The 24,019-nt window shown below is 35.6% G+C and overlaps 1 protein-coding gene across 4 annotated transcripts in view; it reads right to left on the reverse strand.

Moving 5' to 3' along the window:
- Positions 1–15,645: 15,645 nt before the first annotated feature.
- Positions 15,646–24,019, reverse strand: part of GK (glycerol kinase) — a 100,760-nt gene continuing 92,386 nt past the window's right edge. For 2 of the 4 annotated variants that reach the window (XM_087966877.1, XM_087966876.1), the window contains 4 exons: positions 23,324–23,467; positions 22,320–22,400; positions 18,801–18,887; positions 15,646–15,776 (listed from right to left, as the gene is read on the reverse strand). In XM_087966877.1, the coding sequence (XP_087823003.1) occupies positions 15,763–15,776; positions 18,801–18,887; positions 22,320–22,400; positions 23,324–23,467 (326 nt within the window). In that variant the 3' untranslated portion in view covers positions 15,646–15,762. The remainder of the gene's footprint in view (positions 15,777–18,800; positions 18,888–22,319; positions 22,401–23,323; positions 23,468–24,019) is intronic. The other 2 variants (XM_087966879.1, XM_087966878.1) reach the window with 1 other exon arrangement.

Genomic DNA, 24,019 nt, shown 5'->3' on the forward strand with positions numbered 1-24,019 from the left:
TCAACTCAACATCAATCCTGTTGAAGTTCAAGAAAGCCACTAAGACCTAGCTGTTCTGTAAAGTTTTGGGGTATGGATAATTTGGAAATTGTAACCTTGCGACAATTGTTGCTGTTGGAACTATGTTTGTTTTCTTCAGTCCACACCCTTGTCACCTACAAATGGACTATTGTTGTCTACATGGGTCTGTGCTTGAAGATCACTAGGAAGCTGGAGCTGATTCAGCACAGGAAGTAATAGGCATGCCTCATTATACCCATGTGCTTTGGGTGCTGCATTGGTTGCCAGTTGGCATCCACTTGCAGTCAAAATGCTGATTAGCACAGAGTCTGGTTATTTGAGAGACAACTATTTAGTTACTTACATACTTTCAGGATGTATATAACCACCTTATCATTTTATGCATTTTGCAAAAATCCATAAAAATAAAGATATAGAATTACCTTCCCTTCAGATACCAGACCAAAGCAACCTCCCAGGTCTATCCTTTTAGCCTTCCATGAAGACCTGACTCTTTCCCCAAGGGTGGACTAGGTTGGGGGCTGAGATGCAAGGTTGTCTGGTTTGCAGCTATTTAGAGATAGAGAAAGGAAAACCCATTAATTAGGAGATTTAAAATATACGGTATTTATATAAGGGAAATTTCTGATAGCTCTGTATAAATATTTTTTGTTGTAAAGGATTTATAGCAATACTACTTATGAAAGGATGAAATGGTTGGCATAATTGAAGTAAACTATTATTAGAGAGTATTATTAGAGAGTATTAGAGAGTATATCTGAATGTTGAGAAGCAGATATGAAGTGAAAAATCAAAGGAACTTGCGAAGGAGAGAAAAGGAAAGGATATAAAATCTTATGGTTTGTTAGTGAGAATGTTTCAGTCTCTAAAGGTGAGAGAGACTGACAGCGCACGTAAAAGCTAAGCCAAACACCAGAGAAAGATATTAAAAGAAACAGGAGCAATAAAAAAAACTGAGTATATTTATCTATTTTAAAAAATTATATGGCCACCCAACTCACTCTCAGTGACATCAGATGGCTTGCAAAGATTAAAATATTAAAAAACAATAACCCCCATCCCCTTTTAAACAACGGTCAATCAAATAAGCCACTTGATGGGCTCTATTCCATTCTGGATTCCCCTGACCCTTGGCAAAACCAGGGCTTTGCAAAAGAGTGTCAAAGTGGGGGCCAATCTTATTTTTGGGGGGATGATGTTCCATGGAGAATGTCTTCTATTTGGTCCCTCTAGATCCATGATGGCGAACCTATGGCACATGTGCCAGAAGTGGCATGCAGAGCTATTTCTGCCGGCATGCTAGCCGTCGCCTGGAACTGATCCACTGCGCATGCACGCGCTGATTGTCGGGTATCTGCCATACATGCATGGAGGGAGACGTGTGCATGGGAGATGCGTGCACATGCGCAGGGGGGCGGGGGCAGCACACATTGATTATGGGTGCAGGCATGCATGCACATGAGCACGTGTACAGAAAGTACATGCGACAATGAAAAGGTTAGCCATCACTGCACTAAATATATTTCCTTAGGGGAGGGGACCCGCAGCATCCCTGCTCTGGTGAATTGGGTAGATGTGACTTTGGAAAAGACAGTCTTTCAAATAAACTGGTCCCAAACCATTTAGGGCTTTATATTTGTAGTGGTAGATATTAAGCTGAATAGATGGTGAACTTCAGACTGACAGGATCATAGTTGCTACATTTTCAAGTTTGTTTTAAATCAACATTTCTTTTAAAAATCCAATAGTAGATGTAGGGGTTGAAAGGGGGGGGGGGAATTATTATGCAACCAAATGAAAAATGAAAATTTTCCCATCTTGTTTATTTTCATCTATTAAAGTGAGAATAATAAACACCTCAAAATTTACAAATGGACATTTCTGACATTTCAAAAAAAAAAAAATCAGTGGAAAGTTTGGGAGAGGGCAGAGCTGGCGTCGCAGCGGTACGACGTGTGATCTTGATCCTCCAAGATCACCATTGATATCTCAGCTGCTGAACGGTCCTGATGGACCTAAACCGTCCCGTAGAGATGGTGATTGATAAGGGCACATCCTGTTGATCCCAGGGACATCACAAAGTCCCTGGTTGATCCAGGAGAGGCAGCCATTCAAGCTGCTGAAGCTGGGACAGCTCTGGAACAGAAGAGATTGAAAGAAAGTGTGTCAGTTTGGTGAGATGAACTTTTACTTATTATTTCTTGAAGAGAACACCCTGAAAGACTTAAAGTGGAATTAAAAGTGAAGAGAAAAGAGTTTAAGCAGCAAGATTAAGCTAGTTCAAGTGAAAGTTTTTTTTTTCTTTTCCCTTTTTATTGGAATTTTGAACTTGGTAAAGTTTCTTAATTCTAAACTGGATTGGTCCTTTTTAAATTTTCTATTCCTGTTGATATTTCTTTTTTTAAAAAAAACAATCCTCTTGAAGGTTTGTTTTTGATTAAGACTCTTCTTTCTGATTTGAGAATTATTTCTTTTTAAAAGAAAATATTTTACTTTTTTTAATGTTCCTGGATATGTGAGGGGGAAGTGAAAGTGAAGGAAAATAAGTAGCACTGCTGCCTAGAGGCTTGGATACATTGTTTTCTTTTTTCTTTTACTTGTCTATGTATTCGTGTTATACTCAAGGACTCTGAGCTTTGCACTGGAAAAGATAGTGGGATGAGCATGGCAGTTTGCTTACACAGGTGCCCATCTGTGAAACTAGAGATAGCTGGAGTCCAGAGTTGAAGTTGAAAGGAAGATTTTTTTTTAAATTTGGATTTTGTTTTCTTTAAACCAGGAACTAGAATGTAAATTTTTTATTTTTGCTTTTTTGTTTCTTTTTATTAAGAGAAATACATAGACTATTTTTCTCTTTTTTTCTTTTTGATTTTTATTTTTCCCTCCCTTATCCTCTTTTTCTTTAAAAGAAAATTTCCCCCATTTTCCATATCTTCTCTTGCCTTTTTTTAATCTTTATTTTTATTTTTTTGTATATACTATTGCAATTAATTGGATTAAGGTATACAAGTGCCTGAAGAATTTTTTTTGCTTTTTCTTTTTGGAGTGGCAACTGTTTGCCTTTGTTTTTTTTTTCCTTTTTCCTTTTTTCTCTCTCTTTCTTCACAGATAAGCATTACAAGATGAGTAGAAAGATAACAGCCCCAGATTCCTCGATACCAACCTTCTCACCATCTGGAGAACAATGATCTATACAGACAATGTTACAACAGGAGAAAGAGAAAGAGAAGGAAGTGACATTGCAGATGATCATGCAAGGAATTCAGAAGATTGAGCAAAAAATTGAAGACAGATGAGAAACTGGAAAATATTCAACAGATGATGATGAAATATGAAGACGGATTCAAAAAAATTGAAGAAGATATTTTTTATTTTTTATTTATTTATTTATTTATTTTATTTATTTGATTTGTCATTGTTTACAAGATAATAAGTATAAGTGTATACATAGTTGTGAATACATGAGATGGGTACATATAAGAAAAATAAAAGAATAGAGAAACAATAGGACAGGGACGGTAGGCACGTTGGTGCGCTTATGCACGCCCCTACAGACCTCTTAGGAAAGGGGTGAGGTCAATGGTAGACAGTCTAAGGTTAAAGTTTTTGGGGTTTGGGGAAGAGACTACAGAGTCGGGTAGAGTATTCCAGACATTGACTACTCTATTGCTGAAGTCGTATTTCCTGCAATCAAGTTTGGTGCGGTTTACTTTGAGTTTGTATCTATTGTGTGCTCTTGTGTTGTTATGGTTGAAGCTGAAGTATTCATTGACAGGTAGGACATTGCAATGTATGATTTTATATACCATGCTTAAGTCAGACCGAAGACGGCGTAATTCAAGGTTTTCTAGTTCTAGAATTTCAAGTCTGGTGGCATAAGGTATTCTACAACGAGTAGAAGAGTGGAGAACTCTTCTTGTGAAATATTTCTGGACTTTCTCAATTGTGCTAATATCAGATACGTAATGAGGGTTCCAGACTGATGAACTGTATTCGAGTATTGGTCTAGCAAATGTTTTGTATGCTCTGGTTAGTAGTGTGATATTGCCAGAGAAAAAGCTACGTAGGATTAGGTTAACAACTCTTAATGCCTTTTTGGCTATGTAGTTGCAGTGGGCTCTAGCACTCAGATCATTAGAGGTGAGTATTCCAAGGTCCTTTACAGAGCTTGGGTCATCAACAAGGTCTTGACTATTCAGCTTGTATTTTATTTTCTGATTTTTTTTTGCCAATATGTAAGACAGAGCATTTATTTGTTGAGATTTGAAGTTGCCATTTGTTTGACCATTCGGATACATAGTCAAGATCTTTTTGTAGGGTAGCAGTATTGTCTGTGGTATTGAACAGCTTTACATCATCAGCGAAGAGAACGCAATTGCTCTTAATATGATCACAGAGGTCGTTTATGTAGAGTATGAAGAGAGTTGGTCCTAGAACACTGCCCTGAGGACACCACTATTGACAGGTACTGGATTTGATAGGACTCTCCCGATTTTGACCATTTGTTGTCTGTTTGATAGGAATGCTTCTATCCAGTTATTCAGTTGTCCAGATATACCATAGGATTTTATTTTTAGGAGTAGTTTGTCGTGTACTACTGAATCAAAGGCTTTACAGAAGTCTATGTAGATTGCGTCTATTGCTTTGCCCTGGTCGAGTTGTCATGTCCATATGTTTTTGCAGTGTAAGAGTTGCAGATTACAGGATAGTTTTTTTCTGAAACCAAATTGTTTATTGGAGAGTAGGTTGTTTGTCTCTAAGTGTATAAACATCCAATAAACATCGGTAAACATATACAAAGAGATAAGAAAATTGGAGAGATTGATACTCGATTGAGCAATGTCAAGAAGGGCAGGAGTGAACCATTGGGATGGAAAATCAATAGATCAGAATTTTATTTGAGATTTCAAAATGTGGAAGAAGGAAAAGGTGAAAATCTTGCTGAAATAATGACAGAAATACTGGCAGAAGCGTTAGAGATAACCAAAGAGAAGATGATGGATGGGATGGATGAAGTGTTCCGTGTCTATACAAGATATGCAATGAGAAACAAGTTACCAAGAGAAGTACATATTAGATTTACCAAGAAGATAATCAAAACACAGACACTACAGGTGGCAAGAGAGAAAATATTAAAATATAAAGACAAAGAAATTGTGGTGCTGAAACAAGTACCAAGAAGAGTAAGAGAGATGAGAAGAGAATATACATTTTTGACTAAAGAGTTTCTTAAAAGAGGAATAAACTATAAGTGGCTGATGCCAGAAGGCCGCTTGTTCACTTGGCAGGAACAAAGACACAGAATTGGTAACAGTCGGAAAAGCGGAGTTATTCTACTTAGAATTTTTTAGAGGAAAGGAGGAAGAAGAAAGAAAAGAAGTCACTAATTGAATTCCAAGAGGAGTGTATAGCAGTAATTAAAAAAGAAAAAGAAGAAAGTGCAGTAGGTGGTGTACCCAGAGAGCAACGAGAATTGAGACCTACTAGAGCAATAAAATCCTCTTTTAAAGCTTAACATGGATGAAAGGAAATGGATTACGATTAACATAAACGGACTTAATTTGGCTGCTAAAAGAAGAAAAGTATTTCATAAATTAGAGAAATTAAAATTTGATATAATTTTTTACAAGAAGTACATATTAAAAAACAACATGAATACATATTGAAACAAAAAAAATTAGGGAAATTATTCACGTCGCTGACACAATAAAAAAAGAGGAGTGGTCTTATATATTAGAGATACAATTGTGGCAGAATTAATTTATACAGATGATGATGGAAGGATTTTGATGGTGGAAATAATGGACAATAATGTTAAAACACTTTTAATTGCAATTTATGCTCCAAATGATAATCAAGAAGAATTCTACAGGAAATTACATATGAAAATAATTGAATTGGACTATGTTAATATTTGTATGATGGGAGATCTTAATGGAATAATTAATGATCAGTTGGACTATAAAACACAGAAATCAACAAAGAAAGCTAGAAAGATATTACCAAAATCTTTCTTTCGAATGATAGAAGAATTAAACTTAAAAGATGCATGGAGAGAGAGAAATGTGGAAAGTAAGCAATATACTTTTTACTCAAACAGACATGCATCATGGTCTAGAATAGATATGATATGGATGTCAGCAGAACTACTTACTAATATATGAGAAATAATAATAATAATACTTTATTTGTGGTCACAGACCAAAACACAAGTACAACAAAAGAAGAACATGGGAAAATTAATCATGAACAATTGGTCACCAAAAACTTAACCAAGGGGAATTACAGCATTCTCCTCTGATGCTTACAGCTCTTAAAAAAAAATTGGAAACCTGAGAAGTGATGTATGAGGAGCCATCCCCTAGACATATACGAGAAATTGAAATAGAACCAAGCACTTGGGCAGACCACAATCCAATGACAGTTATTTGGAAAGGATATAAGAGGAGATCTAGATGGACTTTAAATAATATGAAGGAAAAAGACTTTAAACAGAAAATAGAGAAAGAATTCTTTTTTAAAGAAAATAGAAAAGAGGATACTTCTTTACAGAATCTCTGGGATACGATGAAGGCCTACACAAGAGGTCTGATAATTGACTATACAAGGAAAAGAAATATAAAACAGAAAAAGACTTTTAAAACTTTGGAGGATGACTATGAAAGACTGGAAAAAGAGTTACAGAAGTTCCTGCAAAAAAAGATATTAAGAATAAAATGGATATAATTAAACATAAAATGGGACTAATGGAATAAGAGGAACTAGCACAAAAAATTAAAAATGCTAAACAGAATTACTTTGAAGATGCAAACAAACCAGGCAGTTGGCTAGCCTATAAACTGAGAAAGGAAAGAGAATCAAGAAGGATTAATCAATTAATAAATGACGAAGGACATGTTTGCTATGGAAATGAGGAGAAGAAAGAAATCATACAAGATTACTATAGAAAACTGTATTTTCAATAGAGTATTCAAGAAGAAAAAGTTAAGCAATACTTACAGAAAGCGAATTTACCTCTGATACCTAAAGACATTGAAATAATGCTAGAAGGGAACATAACGATGATGGAACTAACAGAAGCTTTAAAAAAACAGAAAGTTGGAAAAGCACCAGGTCCAGATGGATTGCCAGCAGAATTTTACAAGACTTTTCAGGAAATACTGAATCTCCATCTGTTAGAAGTTATGAAAGAAGTTATGTTAAAGAAAAGAATACCCAAAACATGGTCAGAAGCATATGTTACACTTATACCAAAAGAGGATACAGACCTGCAACAAGTTAAAAATTATAGACCTATATCCCTATTAAATTCAGATTATAAAATCTTTGCTTCAGTTTTGGCAGAAAGATTGAAAAGATACTTAAATAACTTTATACATTCAATTCTATCATTAATATTAATATTCATTTAAATCTTAACATTTTACACATTTCAAATAAATATCATACTTCTATGGGAACACTTATAAACTTTCCATAGTTAATTTCCCCCCACTTCACTTATATTTTATAAAACATTGAATAATTAAAATGTTCCCGTTCCTTCCTAATTCAATTCCCTCATTTAATTTATTTTGTTCACAAAAGTTTCACTAAATTACACTGACTATTTTATCCCTCTTTTTAATCATATGTTGTTTCCAATTTTCTAATATTATTTCTATTACAAATATAACAATACCATCTTATGTGCCTTCACAGAATCCCTTTTTCAATTAGATTTTCACCCATTATCTCTGAATAAATCCTGTTTCTTTACATCTTGCTCCAAACCTTTGTAACTTCTCTTCCTTTCCTTCTTCCCTTTCTTCTTTTCTCTCCCCTTTTTACCCCCCTGTCTCTCCACCTCCATTTCCCTCTTCCGTATTCCCCTTTTCTGTTGCTTTCCCACATTATATCCACTTTTCAAATTATTTTTCCCTTTTTTGGTTGTTTAAGTCTTAAATTCTCCATTCTCTTTCCCCCCTTTCCCCTTTCTTCCCCAGATGGAGTTACTTGTTCATTAAAGATAGCTTCTTCTTTGTCCCAATCTTCTTGTTGCGCAATCTTTTCTTGTTGTTTCTCATAGTTACGAATCACCATTTCTAAGAATTGAAAAACGGAGCCAAAGGAGCCCTTCCCTTCTTGTGTCTCTTCTTTATATTTTTTAAATTCCATTTTCACTTTCTCCCTTCGGGAAAGGGAGTTTAGTGCCATTGTAAAAAATTTTAAACAACCACCCAATTGTTTTTAGTCATTCAAATATAATATCCAAAAATCCCAAAGTCACCAAGCAATCCAAATACACACAAGCTGTTTATTTTTACACTTTCTTCTTTTTTCACTTTCTCTTCCTGGGGTTACTATTTAGTTACAAAGTTCCAGTTAAAATGTATCTTTTAGAAGTCTTATTGAGATTTTACATTAAATTCTTTTGAAGTCCAGGCAGTCTCCTCCTTCCAGATCCTGCCCTTATTCTTTTCCTCTCCCTTCCTACTTATAGACGAAAAGGATTTTTTAGTGTCCAGAAATCTTTATTGTCCCTTTGGCATTTAATTATATTTTCAGCTTAATTATTGGTGCCAAAGTGGATTTTTCCGATTTCTTATTCAGCTCTCTTCGTTGTCAATGTGAGGAAGGAGAGAGAAGGAAAACTTTCCCTTTGGCTCCAGGGCACCCCACAGATCTAAGGCTAGACCATGTTCCGGCCCGGATGGCCACCAAGTTGTAGATCAGCTCCCGGTCTGTCTGGGCCAGGCCACTGGGGGCTGGTCCTTTGCTGTTTCCAGGGCAATCTCACGGACCACATCTATTTACATTGCAGGCTGGATCGGGCCTGCAGCTCTTTTATTGACAATTGTATAATATATTTGAAAAAACATACTATGTAAATATGAAGTAGCAAAGTGTGTGAGGTGTATGTAGGACACAGAATGGATGGTACAACTCTATGGTATAGGTGACCTCTCTGGTAGCATTTAGAAAATTAGCTTAAATGCAACTGTTCCAGCAATGTTTAGCCTTTTTGAGCTCCATAATTTCCTTCAAAAAAACAACAGTTTTTTTTAAAGCACCTCTTAAATTTGTTTTAAATTAAGTTTGTAAATTATTTGTTCCTAAGAATCATGATGTGATCTCCTGGTAGTTCAAGGTGGATTACTGTAATTGATAGATTGAGACTCCAAATCTTTGGTATATGCAAATAAGATACAACATTCTGAGATATTTCTGGACTTGACTACATCCATAAATAATTTCATACTCCTGAAAACTACCAGACTATTTTCACAATGTCTGAGCAGCATGGAGTAGATGAAGAATGGAATATTGCAGAATCTTGAAATATATTCTGCCTCCAAAGGAAGAATGGTTTGCACATACCTTTTAAAAGTTATTTAAGCATGCAAGCTGGGCATCTTTTCCTTTTTGCATATTACACTTGAAATATTAATATTTCTTAATACTATAAAGTGGAATAATAAAAACAATACTATCCAAAAATATGTGAATTACCGTATATACTCGAGTATAAGTCGACCCGAATATAAGCTGAGGCACCTAATTTTACACAAAAAACCTGGGAAAACTTATTGACTCGATTATAAGCCGAAGGTGGGAAATGCAGCAGCTACTGGTAAATTTCAAAAATAAAAATAATTAATTTGGGAAACGATCTCACTATCATGAAAGGTTTAATTGATTCACTAACCCAAAAGAAGAAGATGATGATGACAGCGGGAGGCAGGAGTCACTCTCTTCCCCTCCCTCGGAGGCCCCTGAGTCAGGAGTCACTACCGCCGGCGCGGCCCAGTCCCCTGCCTCGGGAAGGGAAAGGCAAAGCGCTTTTGCCTTTCCCTTCCCGGCTGGGGCTGTTGGGAGTCGCTGCCGCCGGAGCGGCCCCAGTCCCCGCCTCGGGAAGGGAAAGGCAAAGCGCTTTTTGCCTTTCCCTTCCTGGCTGGGCTGTTGGGAGTCGCTGCCGCCGGAGGCCGCGACTCCACACCATTTTTTTTTCAGAGGGGATCTGACTCGAGTATAAGCCGAGGGGGATTTTTTCAGCACAAAAAATGGGCTGAAAAACTAGGCTTATACTTGAGTATATACAGTATGCTTTCTACAAACTTTCCAAGGAGATGTGAATTAATATTGACAGAATCCTTTAAATGCCCTGGCATCTGAGAAACTGTCAAAAGTAAAGAGTTCCCAATACCAGGAACCACGAATACAAAAAATAATCATCATCTAATTTAAAAAAAGTGATAGTATAAACAAAGCCAACATGGTTCCACAAAAAATCATTGTGAATTTTGGATACCACATATGTCAGAGTATATTCATTAACTGGAAGAGACATGGTTAACAAAGTCAGCAAGTGAGTAAGCATGGCAACAGACCAGCCAATGGGAGCTGATAGCCGGGGTGTGGTTTGGCTCTGTACTTTGCTAAGAATTAAAACTGAAACTGATATCTGCTCTGAGCTGCTGCTGCTTGTGTTTTGCTTATGTTACATTGAAATAATCTACAAATGGTATTGTAAACTTTACTCATTTACTACGTTTATAAAGAAGTTAATGATCCTGCTGAATCAGTCATCTGTTTTCTGGACTTGAATTTCTGCTGCAAACTCTAACATGCACATATGGGGAAATGGACAGGATCCTAGGGAGTACGCGTGCCAGCCCCTGTGTTTTAGACCCATGTCCCTCCTGGCTTGTGAAAGCTTCCCAGGAGGTGACAGGCGGGTGGACTCTGGCTGTGATGAATGCTTTCCTACAGGAGGGGACGGTGCCCCAGCATTTTAAGGAGGTTGTGGTCTGCTCTCTTCTTAAGAAGCCATTTCTGGACTCCACCAGGTTGGATAATTTCTGACCTGTCTCTAATCTTTCCTTTTTGGGGAATGTTGTTGAGAAGGTAGTTGCTCAACAGCTCCAGAGGTTTCTGGATGGAATGGATTATCTCAATCCCTACCAGTCAGGATTCAGGACTGTATTTGGGACAGAAACAGCATTGATCGCACTTTTGGATGATTTCTGATGGGGGTAGTGTATCCATCCTTGTTCTACTTGACCTCTTAGCTGCTTTCGATACCATTGATCATAGGATTTTCCTGGGGTGGCTTTGGGGGATGGGAGTGGGAGGCCTTGTGCTGTCCTGGTTCACTTCCTTCCTCTGTGGCCACTCTCAGTGTTGATAGGAGTGGGGAGATCCAGCCCTCGCCCACTGCTTTACAGGGTTCCGCAGGGCTCAGTAGTCTCTCTGAGCATTTATATGAAGCCGCTGGGTGAGATCATCCGTCACCATGGACTGAGATATCACCAATATGATGATGATACTCAGCTGTATGACTCAGCCCGTGGTGAGTTAAATGTTGCTGTGTCCTCCCTCTCACAGTGCCTGGAGGCTGTTAGGGGCGGGATGGGGAGCAATGGGTTGAAACTAAACTCTTGCAAGACCGAGTGACTCTAGGTTTGGGGTTCATTGGCTCAGGGAGAATTGCCATCTATGGTCTTGGATGGGGTGGCTCTACCCCAAACAGACCCAGTGCATAACCTAGGGCTTTTCCTGGACTCACAACTCCTGGTTGAAGAGTTGTGCAACAGTTATGCCCTTTCCTGGACCAACGGTCCCTACTCACAGTCACTCATGCCCTGGTCATTTCTCATCTTGATTATTGCATTGTGCTCTACATGGGACTGCCCTTGAAGAACATCCAGAAGCTCCAGTTGGTGCAAAATGTAGCGGCCCGCATGGTTTTGTGCAGACCTCAGTGTGCACATATTTCATCTTTCCTGCGGGAGCTGCATTAGTTGCCGATTTGCTTCCGGGTACAATTCAAGGTGCTGGTTGTCACCTTTAAAACCCTTCATGGCTTGGGACCAGGTTATCTGAGGGACCATCTCTTGCTGGTCACATCTACCTGACGCATCAGAGTGGGGAGGCAGGGAATGTTGCAGGTCCCATTCCTGAGGGAGATACACCTAGTGGGACCCAGAAGAAGGGCCTTCTCCATGGTGGCTCCCTCTCTCTGGAACATCATTCCCCCAGATATTAGAATGGCCCCCTCTCTAATCTTCTTTTGGAAGGCACTGAAGACCTGGTTCTGCCAGTGGGCCTGGGGAACCCAGAGCGGGATGGAGCCCATCAAATGCTCATGTGATCTGCTGTTGTCGGGGCGGGGGTGGGTGGGAGTTGGGGGGTGATTCTTTTTGTTAGTTTTAATTTTTTATTTTGTTTTAAATATGGTTTTACATTCTGAGTCTCCATGGGCGAATAGGCGGCAATATAAATTCAATAAATAAATATATGAATTGAAAAGAAGGCATATCATCAAGAAAGGATATGAATAAGCAGCCTGGAATTGTAGAGACAGTATTAGAAAAGCAGTGTGCCCTGCAGAACATCCTCCAAGGAAATAAGATTGGCCCCAAATATGTTGGTATTTTCCAAGGCTCACTCTATGAAAATATTATAAAAAAGCAAAGGTAAAATATCCTGCATAGGACCGAAATTGACAAGAGTAGCAAGTGGATGTTTAACTATACTGCTACCTAGTGTTTAAATAAAGACATTACTTTGCTCTATGGTACTTGCTTGATTCCCAAGTTAATATTAATGATGCATTCAAAAAGTACAGTAGGTAGGTCCTGGTAAAACAGAAAATAGGAACAGAGTTTATTCATGTATGTAATAATACAATTTGGTATAAACATGTGGAGTAATAAGTCTGGATCCCGATATTGGGTATCCATGATCTAACCTTATAGTTTGGTTTACTTAAAAATGACTTTCCATTCTTTAACTAGAAAAAATATGTAAGGACTGTAGTTCTACAGAACTTGTTTCAAAAATGTTATTCATTAAATAATCTTATGTATGCCTATTGTTAATTCCGGTGGAGCTCAGTTTCAGTGATGTATCATTGGCTGGTGCTAGTAGCATTACCTTGAACTGACTGGAGAGCTGATAACTGCTTTGACAGAATGTAGTAATTCAAGTAAACATGATTAACAATAAGCACCATTCTAGCAAATGAAGGATATCAGATTTTTTGCTATAGATAATACAAGATACATTATACTGTATTGGCTTCCTAATTGTTGAAAGGTTAGGTAAGAAAACATTCAGTTTGACTTTAAAATGTAAACTTTTTATTTTAAGGTCAAAAAAATATATTCAAGATTGTGATTCTTAAAGTTGCTCTTACATTATCACAAACAAGCTTCAGTAAAAATTTTCCAGAAGTGAAGATTTCATTAGCATTTTATTTATGGGTTCCATCACAAGCATAATTGAGAACAAGACTAAAGACATTTTAAATCACATATATTTCTACAAGTGCAATATTGACAACTTTGCTATTTCACATTTTCAGTGTATTCATTTAATAATTCAAATTAGAATTATTATAGAAAAAAATTCATTCACAAAAAGTGAGCAGTTCCAACAATTAATTTAATTTTGTTTCATAGAAAAAATTCCAACTATAATTATAATCATATCAACTTAATTTAATATCCTATATACTTCCATGAATCATTTCTGAAGCTGCCAATCCCAATACAAAGCAGGAAACTTAAGCAGGGATCAGAATAAAACAAGCCATTTTTCAGATTCAGGTTTATAAAATAGAACTTTAAAAATTATATTTTCAGTGCATTATAATGGTATAATTCCTATGTAAGATAACAAGTATGGCTTTAAACCCAGCTTGCCAAAGAATATCCAGAAAAGTATTCTTTCCTCTGAACACTAAACTTATGGGGTGGTGGTGGAGGGAAATCTTTTACATTGTCAATAGGAGGGAAAATGTTGGCTTGCCAAATATGGCCTTAAAATATATAAAGCCTGTATAGAAGTACAGTTACAGAATTGATATTTGGAAGCTTATGTTCATTTATAGTGACATATACCAATGCATCGTGATACAAAAGAAAGAAAAGTAGTCTTAGATTCAGCTTATGAAAAAGCTGAAATACTGATTATCAAGACTAGTTTTCAGTTAAAATGTTCAACAATTGCTGTAAGTATTCTACATTTCAAACCAAGGCAAAAATCATTTTTACAATTATGAAAAATCCATTTAACATTATTTGAATTTTCAATTCTTATTTCCTTACTGATTACATATACATTCTATAAAAATGTAGGAAATGAGAGACCCAGAAACTGTTTCACCATGCACTTATTCTTTAGCTGCCAGTGTGCTTGGATTAAATATTGCTACTTTCAATATGTTTACACATTGTACTAGAATAGACTTGATGCATCTTCAAATAGTAGCAGACTAGATTCACGGTATTTTCAACTCCACCTCATTCCAGTAATGCGCAAAGCAAATCCTGAGCCCTAACCTAGAGAAGTCTTAACTATGAAAGGTAGGATAGTGTGCATTGAATATACATTTCAAGGAACATGGAGCAGCTTTCTGTGAGCTGTTTGACAACATTTAACCAGATATTTCCTTAGTTTGAAAGAAAAATTGATCAATTTGGGAGCCACCAATGTTCGATTTTGTTTTAATTCTTACTCAAAGCATGAATATTATAAAGTATTGTTCTGTCATATATTAGTGTTAAACTTTGGACCTATAAAAGTTATTTTATTATTTAAATGTCTAAAATATTAGATCCAGAAATCATGATTGCCACTGCTTATAATGTATCCCACTGAGAAGCAAATTTTGGTCTAGACTTAAGTAAAATAAAAGATTGCAAAACGTTTGTGGTTTTCAACTACAGCCCATAAATATTATAATTTATTAAAATAAGTGTTATCTGAATTTTTAAAGCTCACATTTAATCTTCACATCCATACACTTGGCAATTCGATGTATAATACAGTATTTCAAATATATAGCTTTCTTGCTATACATACACAGTATATTTTAAATACTAATTTTAATTTTAAATACCGTATTTGCCGGCGTATAAGACGAACCGGCGTATAAGACGACCCCCACCACCACCGGAAACGCCTCCAGAAATCCCGGGCTGCAGCGGCAGGGCAGAGTGCCAGGGGCCGTGGGAAGAGCAGGAAGGCTGCAGCCTCGGGCGGAGCGAGGCGAGTGGGATGAAGCGGAAGCGACGCAGGGGATCCAGGAAGCCAGAGGCGCCTTCGCTGCGTCCAACAAGCATCCGAAAGCCGGCAGGATATACCGGCGTATAAGACGACCCCCACTTGGAGGCATGTTTTTCGGGCAAAAGTCATCTTATACGCCGGCAAATACGGTACATTTTCTGAAGTCTGTCAATTTTACTTAGTAGCTTAGAATCCCTAATATGATAACCAATGCATATGAAATGGAGGAATAAATAACTGCCTTTCCTTATTACAAAATATATTATTGAATCTTCAATTCTCAGTGAGGTTTTCTAATCAGTTGATAAGAAAGATGATTTTGGAAAATATTGCTATAAGCAATTTCTAAAAAGAAATCACCACAACTTTATGTAAGTGTATACAATAAAGTTCTTGAAGTGTACCATTTGGATTTTAAAAAAAACATTAACTTTTTTTTATTTCATGTTTCATTTCAAAGTGGACAAAACAAGTGGTGGCAGTTACAGAAGTTAACCAAGAGTTCTTGCCACTTTACTCTTAAATCAAATAAGTAGTAGCAACTATATTTTTCTCATTCCTGATTAAATCTTTTTCCTAAATAGTTACTTTGACAGTGAACTGTGGCAAAATAATGTCATTAAAATTGATAAAAAAGCACCACATTCTTTTGAGATGTTAGTGTCTCCTGAAATCCATTAAAATGTCTCATGTGAATTTACCTGAAAGGGAAAAAAAAAGATCAGTAATCAAATAATTCTTGTTAAGAGGATAAATATAACACAATGCTTACAATATCTTCTGGGAAAATCATTAGCTGAAACTAAATCACCTATCAAATTCTAACAGTGCCAACCTGAGACATGGATTATATTTATTATCTAACCTATAGAAACATGAAATTGCAATGCAATGGCAATTGCTTTGTTGAGTAACAACAGCACTAGAGAATTTTAAAGTGCTCCTCTAATGGCTTTTTCCCCATTCCCCATTTCAGTGTAACAAATTCTCTGTTTACTGGAATAGGAAAAGAAGAAGAAAAACTTTATAAATATATTAAGTTAAGTGCTGAAAATGATTTTTTTTACTAAACGGAACAGCTTGCATCTCAACTCTATCATCATCCATTCAAAAATGGTTTACAAAGCATTCCATGTGACTTAAAAGCAAAAAATAAAAAAATAAACTAGTTTTCTATCCAGAGTGTATCTATCCAGAAAATATGTCTAAATATATATGTCCAGAGAACATGTGTTCACTAAAGAACATTACACCTGTTCTAAAAATACAGTGCTTAAATGCTTGTGAATTCTTTAGAATTTTCAATATTTCTGCAGAAATGACTTAAAATATGAACTTTCTTCACAAAATCCTAAAATCTGATAAAAAGAACCAAACGAAAACAAATGAATCAAATACACAGTACTTGATCATCAATTTATTGGGGAAAATTATTCAGAATTTATGTCATATTTATACAGAGATATTGAAATGCAAAAGGTTTCACAAACTTTTGAGCACCACTGTTATATGAACTGCAAGGGAGCATATATAGCAGCAATACTCAAGAAAGCTGCATACAAAACTGTTTTCAAAATTTAAGCAAGATACATCAAGTCAGAAATCGCTTTTTACAATGTTTTTTTAAAGAATTAATAAATATTAAAAATGGAGTAATTTCAACATCAAATGTTATTTATGCAATTCAATCCAAAATAATATGGAATTACAGTATATATGCTTGCCTTGTGTAAGGAAACTGTCTTTTGATAAGAATAAAATACTCTGATTTCCCCACTTTATAGGAGAAAGACTTCTATATTCAGCAGACCACCTCTTAGCTCATAAAACATTTCTTTTTTTACATTCAAATGTTCTAATTCAAAGTGTAACTCAGTTGCAGTCTTACATTACTACACCAAGGTATGGTCTCAGTAGAACTTTTCTGAAACCAAGAAGTCTAGTTCTGAATAAGAGTTTCCAGAAAACTCCCATCTTAAATATTATGTCATCTGGAATATTATGATGAAAAAGTGTAAAATAATAATGTAATTATATGCAGAAATGGACTCCTGCTGTAAGTTACTGTAGAATCATACAGGGGCTTCCAGAGAAGCAGCTTGTAAAAGATTCTTAGTGTGAGATTTTGGGAATGCAACATTAGAGGAGGGAGAGCATGACACAGCAAGCTCAAACTTAGGAAGCATCTTACTGGTAGATTTTTATATAGAGATCTGCTTTGTATTTCACACATTCTTTCCTTTTGTATACAGGTAGTCCTCAACTTTCAACAGTTCATTTAGTGACCATTCAAAGTTGCAACAACACTGAAAAATGTGACATGATCATTTTTCAGTTACAACCTTTGCAGCATTTCCATGATCATGTGATCAAAATTCAGATGCTTGGCAACTGGTTCATACTTATGACCATTGCTGTGTCCCAAGGTCATGTGATCTCCTTTTGCAACCTTCTGACAACAAAGTATATGGGGAAGCCAGATTCACTTAACTACCGTGTTATAACTTATCAACTGCAGTGATTCACTTAACTGTGGCATGAAAGGTCGTAAAATGGGACACAACTTATTTAAGTACTACGCCTTACATGATAAGTATCTAGTATTTTTGGAGTTTAAACAAGTTTTAAAAAATCATATTTAAATCTGAATTGTACTAAGTAATAAATACAGCATTTTATAATCCAAATAAATTCTAGTATAAGCAAACATCTCATTATTTAAGTATTTTACACAATTCTTTCTCCATCTTTGATTTGTCTTTCATATATGTATATCTTATATGAATGATTTCTGCCTAAAAAAGAAGAATCTGTAGTGAATGACTGATCATGAGAGAATCAATGTACCATAATTAATCAGGCAAGTAAATTGTAACTAATTAAAAGAATTACCTATTGTTTAAGTTTATTAAAGAATGAAAAAAAAATTTCTTTTATATGTAACAACCATTTGTATAGAGCTGGGGGGAAAAGTTCATTACTTCTGGTAAATATCACCTGAATAAATGCTTCTTGAAATTTCTCTGCCAATATATCTGTATTATCTGTCCATGTACAGGATTAATTTTTATTTTCTGTATATGTTTTAAGAGATCATTTTGCTAAGCATAGTTTTCAATTGTGACCGTCAATTTAGCTATTCACATTTCTCAACAGTTGAATAGGAAAAGGAACTCTGATGAAATATTAACTATTGTTTTTTAAAATAGAAAAATTATGAAACTTATTATTTTTAAATCAAAATAAGCAATGTTTTTAGCAAGGCTAATTTTGCCTTAACTTATGAGTTTTGTGGCATATAAAGGAAATTAATCTGAAAGGGATAACAATCAACTTCAGATGTAATATATATTTTTCTAATCTAGAATTTTTTTTAAAAAAATTACTTGTAAAATCACAAATTTTGATTTTTTAAATTACAGATATGTGTTTTTTTCAGTAGTTATAAAACCTCAAAAAAGAAATGCATACCTCAAGATTTATTCAGGTACCCTTTCCCATCAATTTTTAAAACTGATTTGAAATAGTAGAAACAAATTAATGGCAGATTTTTAAATATTTTCTGCATTTCCTATATGAACTTTTAAATTAAAGTGGTTGAGCCAATATCATTAAATATTTCTTCATATACAACAATACTAAACACTTTTTTCAAACTGAAAGCATTTAAAGCATCTAGCAGTGATTATCTTGTAAAAACAAGACATTTCAAAATATAAACTAACCTGAGATATACTTTGCTCCGATTAACATTAACAGGCTACTCATTATAAAAAAGCCCAAAGGCAGACTACAGAAGATACTAGTTTCACCTGATGTCATCCAGAAGAGAGGTTCCAGTCAAACAAATCAAGAGAGAGATACGTGTAAATTGCACTATTTAAGAATTACATGAAGAAAATTAGAAGAGAAAGAAATTCTGTAAAATGCTACAGATAGTTCAGTAATAATTAGAAATAGGACAAACACTGATGCTTAGATATATTTCAGTCTTGCGTCTGGTGTCAATATTTAATATTACCGTGTTTCTCATATAATAAAGCCGGGTCTTATTTTTTTTTGAGCCCCGAAAAAATGGCTAGGCCATCTTTTCGGGGGTGACTTAATTCCCCCCCCCCCTGCATCTTCGGGTGGGCGGTGACGGCTTGGATGTTGACCTCGGCGTTGGTGGGGCACTTCGTATCGGGGTCAACGCAGGCAGCACCATATCCAGGTGTGCAACAAAAGTACTTCCTAATGGCAAGCCCCCACCATTCCCCCCATTTCACATGTTTTAATATAGGCCTTAATTTGGGGGGAGGGGCTTAATTTCATTTCATGCCTATAAAACATGCTGGGACTTCCTATTGGGGGAGGCCATATTGTTGGAGAAACAGGGTATTTAGACAGAAACATTTTACTACTAATAAAGTAGATTGTACAGACTTTCAAATAAAGCTGATATTAAACATTACATATATTGCAAGGAGAAAGAATGCACAATAAAAGGTGGAAGAATGAATTCATGTGTGTCCGATTATATACATACAAACTATCTCAAACTATCTTTGTTTTTCAAAAATATTGACTGTGTATGAAATATCATGTAATGTGGGCATTGCATACCTCTTAAGTCCAATCATGCATTGTGACTGCTCCATCATACACATTATACTATCAGCAAGTGAAATATACATGTACCAACTGTCTCCAGAGTTGAAAGCATAAAATTGCTATTGTTAATTATAAATGAGCAAGTACAGTACTAAAACCATTTATGACAGTCATATCTAGAAAGCTGTATAGATTGCAAACCTGCAATATTATATCATTTACCAAGGTTCACTGAATTCATTACCATTCATTTCAGAACAACTGTGCATAATGTTCTGCAGCAAACAGCACAAGACCTCACCCCTTTCCTAAGAATTGACCTCACCCCTTTCCTAAGAATTGACCTCACCCCTTTCCTAAGAGGCCTGTAGGGGGCATGCATAAGCACACCAACGTGCCTACCGTCCCTGTCCTATTGTTTCTCTTATTCTTTTATTTTTCTTATATGTACCCATTTCATGTATTCACAACTATGTATACATTTATACTTATTATCTTGTAAACAATTGGCAAATCAAATAAATAAATAAATAAAATAAATAAAGTAAGCAACAAGCATTTAAACTGCCCTCAGGAAAAAGTAGTGCATCTAATTTAAAGGTCTCAAGTTTTTACATATTAGTGCTCTTCACACTAATTTTGCAGAAATTGTAAATAAGGCTTCTCTCCTTTCCATCTTTCTCACCCAACTTATAGTCATGCTTGCTGAGTTTAAAAACTTATTTTTTAATAAACCAACATTTTAAAGCTAAACATACATTTTGTTTGAAATTAAAAAATATAATTGCATTTCTTGTGCTCTTCATACAGAATATGTGATATTATTCACAAATTTATTCCTGCCTGGGTTGCATTTCCAGTGTTTGACTAAGCACAAGGTTAGAGCTCTGATAAACCATTACTAAGATAAGTATTAATTGTGTTGTATTTTACTGATTTTAATGTAATGTCTATGGAAAATTGCCAAGACAATTATTATTGGGTACTATTAATATTACATTAATATCACCATTTAAAAATGTTTTACTTGACATTATATCATTGCATGCAAAGGAGAAATTCCAGTAGTTTCTGCAAACCAGTGAAGCTGTAATTTTGGCTCAGTCAACAAATCAACTAGATAATAATCAGGACTTAGAAACTAAACATTGTATATCATTGTCCTTTACTAGCCTGCCCATATCTTTCCAACAACACAGAAACTACTGCTTTGTATAAGGAAAAACATTGTTATGGACTTTTTGTTCTATTGTTGGATTTTCTAACTTACATTGCTCAACCCTACTGTTAAAAAACAAAAAATCCCCCCCCCCCCCCCTCAAATTTTCTTTCTGCAGTTATTAGGACTTTTTTTTAAAAAAAGCCATGAGTGTCTAATAAGATCTTGATTTGTTCTTCTATCCAAAACCAGAATCTATTGCCACATCCAAGAATCTTTGGTCTAACTGATGCATCCTCATCCTCCTGGCTGGAGGAGTTAATATTTTAGTTATTTTCATTTTTTTAAAATTACAGTGAATTTACACTTCAAACTTTCTGACTATACTTAAAAATAATCTTAAATCAAATTTACAGAGCTACAGTTTAAGCATGCTTAAAAGGACAATAGTCTAACTGAATTTATTAGAATATATTTCTAAATAGAAATAGGGTATCACTGAAAGTCATAAAATAGCACTAATTAATTAAACCAAATATATTTGATGAGAGTTCAGATATATTTTTACTTGCACTTTCATTAAAATGTACTAAAATGTATTAAAATATACTAAAAATGTACCTATCATGGCAAAATTTTGTTACCTCATTTTTCTATTTTTAGTAGCACAGTTGTCAACAATGAGGGATTGAATATTTATTTAGCTAGTTCATGTAGTACATAAAACAATTTACATTCATAATTAATCTTGATGGAAAATAGTTTCCATGGATTAATGTAAAAATAAATAAATATACAATCTGTATTTCAATAGTTTGAAACAAAACTGAAATAGACAACTTTTGTCTGGAGGCATTTTCAAAACGTCAAAAATTGCTTAAGAATGCAATTTTTAAGCATTCTTAAGCAAGACTGACATGCAATTGTTTTAAGTGCTTGATGTAATTTATAAAGCATTTTCAACTGTTTCTGTTTACTGGTTAGATCTGCATTTTTTTCAGGCCTATCACTGTGACTGGCTTTGAGAAGACGACTAAGGCCAGGATAAATCAAATTCTTGTGACTACATGAATTTATATATTTAGTATGATTAATTCCTGTATTTACAGTGTACGAATGGTTTTTAACTTTAAAATTAAATCTTAAAACCTGGTGGCAGGATTTGAGTATATTACCAGCTGTACTCAAGACTTTAAAAATTTTCATAGAACATAGTGACAAGTTGTAAATGCCAGTAGAAATGTATTCTTCAAATAATTTGAGAGTATATTTCTATCTTGCTACTACCTGCTTGTGCATCTCAACATAAATTATTCAAAAGTAAGTGTACACATTGTTCCATATTTTCAATTTTTAGGACACTTATTAAAACATGGTTGGCTTATAACTGCTACCACTATCAATACAAAAATCATTTTTTTTATTTGCTACAATCAGTTGTGTATGGAAAAGCAATGTCTCTTTTACAAGTAATGCATGAATGATGACTTACTGTTTCCTTGAGGTTCTGACATTTCCCACCCCATTGATTTCTTAACAGCTTTCTTCCATCTGGTATAACGATATTCACTTTCTGAAATCATAAGCAACATTTTAATCAAAAATTCAAACAATTATCTTTAACATACAAGCACTTTGTAACATATGGAAAAGTCTTCTAAAATGCAGAGGAAATTCATTAACTGTCTGAAAAGTCAAAATTTAAATAAAAATAAGGAAAGTTTCAACCTCCCTCTCCCAATATAACTTTCCTAAGATAGTTCACCACTCACAGAGGTAGCACAACTATCCTGACAGAACAAACTATGCTAATCTTATAACAGTATTGTGATGACCTGGGGCGTGGCACAAAGGCAACACAGTCAAGTAAGCCAGAAGAGTCCCTGGGGAAAAAACTCTCCCAAGAACAGTCTTTAAGTGGAGGAAATTCAGTCCGAAAACAAAATATATACAAACTGTAAATAAAAATCCACACAAACCACGCTGCAGCAATTAACTTGATGGGCAAGATAAGGAATTGCAGACTTGAAAGGCCAACAAAACACACACAGTTGGGAAGATGCCAGGAACCCAGATAAGCCTCGACAATAACAGATAACTCACAATTTGCTTCCAATAAGTTTGCTGTGCATAGTTTCCCTTTTTAAACACTGTTCCTAGCTGCAGCTAATGAAGGGAATCGGGGCCCTTTCCTCCCCTGTAAGCCACACAACTCATGTTGCTCCCTTCTCCATTCCTCCCTGCGTGTCCTAGGATGAAAAGCGGGTGGTCCTAAGTCTTTCTCTGAATTCCCTCTGCCTTGCTCTACCTCTCTCCTGCTCTGCCCAGCCGGACTTTGCTCTTCCCCAGTTTCTTCCACAGCCAATGGAGCCACACTCCCACTCCCTGTCAGCTGCTTGGCCTCCCCCTTGGAATCAGATTCTGACAGGGGCATGACCAGTATGAATAAACTAGATTTGCATGATAGCAGAGATCATATCTTAAAACCCTTCTTACCCTCTGGATTGATCTGTGGCTCAAAACGTTCACATGTTACTGCTGTGAAATCATCAGGATGTAGGCTCCAGACTCCCACCCCTTCTGCAGCTCCAGCTGCCATTGCTGCTCCAAGTGCTGTTGTTTCAGGCATAGATGGCTTTACTGATAAGACAGAAATTAAGCATTTGTACCTAGTCCTCGATAGAACAAAATGTATTTCGACAAAATGCGAACATTTTAAGTATTAAAACAAGTATTGATTGTGTTTCACTTTCATAACCTACTTTATTTTACTTTTCATTCAATTGCCTAATATCGGTAGCTAATGAATTAAAGACAAATATGCTTTTATGAAGAAGGATTATTTAATGAAAAAGAGTTTGCTAATTAATCTGTTGGAATATAGGTGTCCGCCTCCAAGAATTCTTCTTCTGCTTATCTTTCCAGCTGCCATAGAAGCAGGGGGAAGGAAGAATAATTGGACTTTGTGGGGAGAAGGGTGGTGGAGGTTTGAGTTGGTGAAATGTAAAAGTTGGGATGTTTTCTTGACTATGCTTACCTGCTTACTGCACAGATGTATCCTCTTATCTGTCTACACCAAGGTCAACCATCTTGGCATACCAGATGTGTGAAATGCCAACTGAAGATGCCTCACATTATATTATACACATCTCAGACTGGATGGCCAGTTTGAACTATTGTGGGTGGGAACAT

This window comes from Notechis scutatus, chromosome 5, assembly GCF_049901735.1.
Source record: "Notechis scutatus isolate UNSWTSFEM ecotype Mainland chromosome 5, rNotScu1.2, whole genome shotgun sequence".
Taxonomy (NCBI): Eukaryota; Metazoa; Chordata; class Lepidosauria; order Squamata; family Elapidae; genus Notechis; species Notechis scutatus.